Source organism: Musca autumnalis, unplaced genomic scaffold, assembly GCF_047663935.1.
Source record: "Musca autumnalis isolate F117 unplaced genomic scaffold, ASM4766393v1 scaffold_1, whole genome shotgun sequence".
NCBI classification, from domain to species: Eukaryota; Metazoa; Arthropoda; class Insecta; order Diptera; family Muscidae; genus Musca; species Musca autumnalis.
Window position 1 is genome coordinate 41,426,566 of NW_027411644.1, and position 7,202 is coordinate 41,433,767.

General features: G+C 37.4%; 1 protein-coding gene across 9 annotated transcripts in view; it reads right to left on the reverse strand.

The window, feature by feature from the left end:
• The window catches only part of SelR (methionine sulfoxide reductase SelR), a 32,567-nt gene extending 27,500 nt beyond the window's left edge, over positions 1 to 5,067 (reverse strand). For 4 of the 9 annotated variants that reach the window (XM_073973653.1, XM_073973644.1, XM_073973636.1 and 1 more), the window contains exon 1: positions 4,846 to 5,067. Coding sequence is in view for 5 of the 9 variants with exons in the window: in XM_073973614.1 (XP_073829715.1) it covers positions 3,533 to 3,785 (253 nt within the window). In the remaining 4 variants the exon portion in view is untranslated. Of the gene's footprint in view, positions 1 to 3,532; positions 4,453 to 4,845 lie in introns of those variants that run through there. The other 5 variants (XM_073973594.1, XM_073973590.1, XM_073973614.1 and 2 more) reach the window with 4 other exon arrangements.
• Positions 5,068 to 7,202: the final 2,135 nt, after the last annotated feature.

Sequence of the window (7,202 nt, forward strand, 5' to 3'; positions counted from 1 at the left end):
TGTGTCGTCGACCAACCAAATTTTGGTGTGTGCATTTGTCGAAATTCGACGACACACACAAGTGGAAGAGGTTTGAATTGTTTCGCAGACACTTTCGTCGGAGTTGTATGAGGTTGCCAAGGAAAAACTTCTCATTGAACTTTTTTCTTTGCTCACCTTTATACTTCGAGCTGACGATTGATGTTTGGGTATAAAAAGTTTCTTGTTGAAGAAGTTATTGAAAAATAACTTCGGTGGAGAATATCCACAAACAAGAAACAAGGGAACTGATGAGATCCAGTGGCGTGGATCGAAACTATAGTATTCCCTGCCTTACCCCTTGGCGAACAATGCCAAATCTTTTCCACTAATAAAATAGTTGTTTTAAAATATTAAAACAACAACAATGGGATTAAGCCAGACTATTTTGAAAAAACAATAATAATAATAATAATAATAATACTAATAATAATAATAATAATAATAATAATAATAATAATAATAATAATAACAATAATAATTGTTCCACAAACATCCCAGATGGGACAAGGGAGACTTCTCTCATATCAATGAGTGCACCCCGATTCATATTAGCTCAATGATATGGGGACCTACTGTTTATGGCCGAGTCCGAACGGCGTGTCCTAAGACAGCACTTGCAGAGACGTTTTACAAGGCTGAAATACTCAGGAAATGTCGCCAACATCACTGGGAGGTATTTTACCACCGTTGAAATTTTGATATTGCCTGGCCTGGGAATCGAACCCACGACATTTGGCGTGCAAGGCGGGTGTGCATACCATTGTACCACGGTGGCACCCATATAGAAATTAAAAATCGATGACGAGAAAAATCGGACTTTGGCCCGGAAAATCGAACCATTGTGCGGCGGTCGGTTCTATGCATGGGATTGGCTCGGAGGAATGTTCGACCAGGGACATCCCGGAATGCCTGTTTCGAACTTTATTGGTCCGTGTCGAGATAGAGAAGAATTCTGGACATTGTTCCGTTCCGTTAGTCAGATCCGCATCTGCCACATGTCAATATCGTTCTGGTCTTAGGCGTCTCCTGGATTACTTCGATAGGAGTTAAGTTGTTGCTTGCTGCGGCAGATCATCTTCGTCTTCGTTGGAATACCAGGCACCGTCGCAGTCTTCCCAACAACAACAAATGCAGAATCTTACACCCAATATTGTTGTACAGCACCCCGGAAATGCATAATTCCTGCAATTCATTTGCATCGGTCTCCGCAAAAAAGTTAGCGAAAACGCAGACTGATGTGGCAGCCGCTGCCCGGAACGCTAATGCTGTGTGGCTCCGGAGAACCCGCTATCGTGGCCTCACAATTATATGTGTGGATGCAAGTCGTACGTGGAATTCAGGAACAAGAAGTCCAAACCCCGTAGAATTAAACAGGGAGTTCCCCAAGGTGGGGTGATATCTCCGGAACTGTTTAAACTCTACCTCTACTGTATACCACCCTCTCCAGACGGCATTGAGATTGTAACGTATGCGGATGATTTTACGCTCATGGCGTCAGGTACCTACCCTGATGACATCTGCGAGAGACTGAACTCCTATTTAACCGATCTTACCACCTTTTTCCACGCGAGAAATATGCAGATGTCCGCCACTAAATCTACGGCCACTCTGTTCACCACATGGACGGCGGAGTATAGAAGAGAGTGGAATGTCGTGGTCGATGGTAGCCGAATTCCTACCCCAAAATTCTAGGTGTCACATATGAGAATATGTCCGTGCATGTCACATGTCCTAAAATCCATATCCGGCACCACTTGGGGTGCAAATAAAGAAACCTTCTTTACCGCATATAATGCGATAGGTGGGTCTGTGGTAAGCTATGCGGCGCCAGTTTGGTCCCCGAATTTATGTGATACACATTAGAAAAAGATTCAAGCTTGTCAGTATGCCGCCCTGAGAACAGCGACAGGGTGCTTCCTCAAGTCTTCAGTGGACCATCTACATGAGGAGGCAAAGATTCTTCCAGTAAAGCAACACAATGAGTTGCTGTCGTTGCAATCACCATCGAACCATGAAGACCCAAGAGTTGGGCAACTTACTCAGGAACTTACACAGTACAGGATTATGTAAAATACGGACAAATCTCGAATCCGGGAAATAAGGATAAACAGTTCTTACTTTCAACGGCGTAACATATCCGAAGAGATGCGCGTGTTATTTTAATCCGCAGTTTATAGTGCACCCCGCTTCTGAAGCCAGACAAGGATCTCTCTCTTATCGGCAGTAGCGAACATTTTAGAGGTACTACATAGGGAAGACTTCCCTGGATACGTGTTTGTAACGTTGGATAATCAACTATAGGTTTGGGCGCCAGGCATTTGTGGAAACCAGAAATAAGACGTCGAATACCTTTAGAGTGAAAGAGGGAATTCCCCAAAGCTGGGAGATATCCCCGGAACTGTTTAACCTCAACTTTTCTGAAATTATACACCCTCCCAACGGCATAGATATCGTAACGTATCGTCAATGACGTACATTTGTGATAGGTTAAATGTCTGAATATCCCCCAACATTGACTAGAGCAGGCTACGTGACGGTGCAGAAGCTATGTGAAGATACTATCGAACATCTACTTTGTGGGTGTCCCTTGTTGCAAACAAGAAGATACCGAATATATATGAGATAGATACTCTGACCTTCTTATCTAACATAGACTTATCCTAGCTTGGAAAACGTCCATATTTCTATTTCCTGTAAAGCCTTCTTAAATGTTACCGCCGTAAGCATCCCTGCCACGATCTGGTAGACAGGTTTGTGAGGAGAGATCTTAGTGATCTGAAGAGAGGTACAAAAGGGAACCTCTAGATCAACGGGTCTATCAGGCATGCTTGGATAGAATTCACACTGTGGATTTTTTACTCGGAGACCAAGATCCGGGCGATGATGATGAATTGATGGCACGATACCCACCACTATACCTACACATTGATCCCTCCTCACAAGTACAAGTTTTACAAAGTCAAGAAGCATTTTATCCGTATAAAAACCTGGATGTGTTTATATGGTGACGACATCTGTATGGAATATCTAGAATCTCAAATGTTTGCAAAAATACCTATATTTCAAAGGAAATAGAGAAATTAACAAATAAAAACGATTTCCTCAACAAATGGCAAATGTACTAAAAGTACATAAATATAGCTATAGCTACACATTTTCAAATTTATTTTAAACAATGCAATGACCAAATTTTGAATTTTGAAATGGATATAAACGATTGTTTGCTTCATTAAAAACCAATACACAAATTCAATTTCAATAGTTTGGTCGACTCGTCACCCAACAAACCGCCGCCCTTCGTGACCACCACCTTGCACTAGACAATTAAGTGGGTGGAGCAAAAACAATAGCACCCAATATAATTTCGTAACAAAAAAATATAAACAAAACTAAAAAACAATAAAACTTAATACAAATACGCATTGTATTGGCTATAGATAGAATTGTAGTTTTTGAGGGCAATTACAAAAGAAATAAATTCCTTCGACATAAACAGAACACTTGTACATACCTGATGATGAAGAGAAATTACGATGGGAGGATGATGATGGTGTAAAAAGAAAGGTAGAGGGAATTGTTGCTGTTAAGTACCGGCTGCGGCGGCAGAGTGGGGTTGATTTTGTGGCCAATGAAGCGACAGGAAGCAAAAATAACGCAATACGACGTCTGCCAAGAGGAAATAAGATTTGATTTATTGCCGTAGTACTACTTAGAGTCAACGAGCCGCCAACAAATTTGGGTGTGTTACGAAAAAGTGAAAGCATTTTTCTTTGCTTCTTGACAATAATTAGATGTTTCGTTTTTTTTTTTTTTTTTTTTTTTTTGGAAGAAACAAATCTGGTGACAGTTATGTATTCGTGGTGACGTTTAAAACACGAAGATGCTTCTCCTCCCTTTGTGGTTGATTGCAACAATATTTTCACAAAAACCACAACGATATTTGATATGGAATTACAAAGATTTATTAACTGACTGACTGCACTGTACTTATTCCTCCAATGACAACAAAAGGTGTTGATTATTCAACACCACCAACTAGTATTGCAAGAGACTCAATAAACTGCGCTAACTAAACGTCAGTGAATTTGCAATGAATGCACAGACAAAAACGTCAATGGTAAATGAGAACAATTCTAACGGGAGAGTATGAAAATGCATTCACTGCAATATATAGTGCAAAGTGTCAAAATCATAGCAAAAGAATCAATGAATGGGGAAATAAACAAAAATAATAACAAAATAATACCTATACATAGTAAAAAATTTCACCATTAGTGGACGGACGGACATACATTACATAGCAAGATAGGGGAAAGGAGAAAGCTAGAGGCCTAAACCACCATATCAAACAATTGCAGCTGTCTAGGAAACAACAACACCTTTCCGCACTGCACCACATTGAAGATAGCACCACAACCAACCCAAAAACAACAACACCTAACGGAAATCGATTGTATTCTTTTTTGAGGCTATTTTTAAACATTTTATTTTTCAAATTCTTCTTCAGGCTTTTCCTAATGAATTATTCATTTAAAAAATCACACACCTGAAATGAATAGGGGATTCTCATTCACTACTACTTAGCTTTATGGTGTTGATTTAATTCAATTTTAATGTTTTTTAAGATTACAAACAAGTGTTTTGCTTTGCATAGTTTATATTATGGAATACCATTCATGTCCACACATTTATGGAGTACGCAATTGCCAGATGGTTGAGACACTACTGTCCTTGATATTGGCACCATTCCATACTATCCAATAAAATCTTATTGGATTATGCCCAACAACCTTCAAATTGTTTCATTAAAATTTTTTAGTTTACCTATTTTCTATTTATTATTGTTAATTTTTTTCACTTGGCACACACACACCACACACAACTATATAGTTTTTATTAAATAAGGCAACGAATTTGTTTTTTTTAACTTTTTCCCTCAGCAAGATACTTTTTATAAGATTTATGCCGACGAACAAACTCAAACTGCACTCTAAAAAAAGAGAAAATGTTATGTTGTTGTTGCTAAATGAAAGGTGAGAAAATCACAGAGTGCTGCCACTGCAATGAAATACTTAACAGCTGTTTAAAAATAGTGTAATGTGTCTTTAATTCAGCGTTGCCAGTATTTCTTAGCCTCTTTTCCCCAACTTGTAAAAACTTTTCCCCAAAATTCCCCAGATTTTATTGAACTTCCTCAAAAAAATCCCCAACTTTTTTTTAACAAATAATTACAAAAAATCTAAAGTAGTTTTATTTTACTATTGAAATTCATAACATTAAACTTGTAAGTTTTTTATACACTTATATATGAGTTAAATTACAATATTGAAAACTTCACTATCAAGTGATTCAGAATCATTAGTCTCATTGGATTTATATAAATTTTATAATGACAGAGTTGTAACATTTCGAAATATCTGGTTATTTTGTAAGTACTGGAAAAGGAAGATGGCAACCACTGAAATAAGTAGATACTGAGAAGATTCTGACTACTTATTTCAGTGGTTACAAAATAACCAGATATTTCGCGCGACATGCCCTTGTTAAAATAATGGGTGGGAAAGAGGTTTGTAATGAGTATTTTTGCTGGGTAGCTAAAATTGTGTTGACCCAGTGAGTTGCTGCAAATATTGGGGTAAAATTGCTTGTAAGTTTAAAATATACATATTTGTAGGCATCGGTTTCAGCAATTGTATTAACAGCGTTTAAGATATTCGGCACAGGTCTCTTCAACTTTAATAATTGTTTACTAAAAAAAATTACAAGTCAAAATTAAATCTCAGGTCCATGGCTCCTCATGGTAAATATGCCGAGACGTTTTCAATCGATTCCACTATATCTTCTTAATTTTTATAAATGGTTTCAATATTCGAGTGCACAGGGAAACATTCATATTAGCAGTGTGCATCGGTTTGAAAACATAGATTAAGGCCCGTTCTTACACCTTTTCTTTAAAATCCCTTTTTGTTATACCTTACTTTAAGAAACAGAAGGAATAAAGTTCGCATTACCAGGGATTTGTTACTACATCTTTCATTCCATTTCAAGCAAAACAGTCTGTATACATCAAATTTACTCAAATCGGATTGGCTGATTTGAATTTGCTCTCAACACAAAGTTCATTTTCAAATTTGTAGGAATAAAAAACGGGTTATCTGTCCGATATCGGCCAACATTTAACTACAAAATTTATTTTATAATTGGAGCCATGAATGTTAAATAAATTTCATCATTGCCCATCAATCCAGAAATCATTTTTGCAGTTAAGTGCCTTTTAGCAGTAGAAATGATGGAAAATGTTATTTCAATTCAACCCACTGTTCTAGTACGCTGTCAGTCGTCGAACCGCATAATAACACTTCAAATCTGTCATAAATTATTACAGCTGCGACCAGTTATTATATGATGCTTGTTATTTGGGCGTCACGCGTGCCCTACCACTATTCACGTACTGAAATTAAAAATATCAGATAATCTGAAGTCAAAAAAGAAATTCCCCAAAAATCCCCAAATATTTTTCAGATTTCCTCAACATTTTCCCAATTCCCCAAGTCGAATTTTTTTTCCCCATTTCAAATAAAAATTCCCCAATTTGGGGAAAAATCCCCAATACTGACAACGCTGCTTTAATTGCAACGTAAGACAAGTGGCAGAAAATGTAACTTTTTAACTTTTTACCAAATCTTCGTTCCAGAACTAAAATATTTTTACACATTTTGCACATATTCCCCAAAATGCGTTCCCGTTTATATGAAAATCGTTTACGACTTTTACCACTTTATAAAGTACGGGATCAGGCCAATCATGTTGAAACAAACTTTTGAACATATACAGAAGCTGACTCTGTAAGTCCCGGTCCACACTAGTGTGAATTTCAATAAAAAATTTCATGAAATTAGGCGTTCTTAGCTCGAATTCCCCACTACAGCATTTTTATGATTTTAGTCTACTATGGAACTCGATCTAGAGACGCATAATTTCGTGTCAAAATTTCAGTGAAATTACTGTAGTGTGGCCCGAGACTAAAGAAACTTATGCTAATGCTTGGTTTACATTTACGAAATCCACTCGATTTCAACTGTCAATTCCATAGCTCGAACGTCAAATGAAATCTCATCTGAAATCCATTGGATTTCATTTGACGTTTAACCTATGGATTTAACAGTTGAAATCGAGTTGAT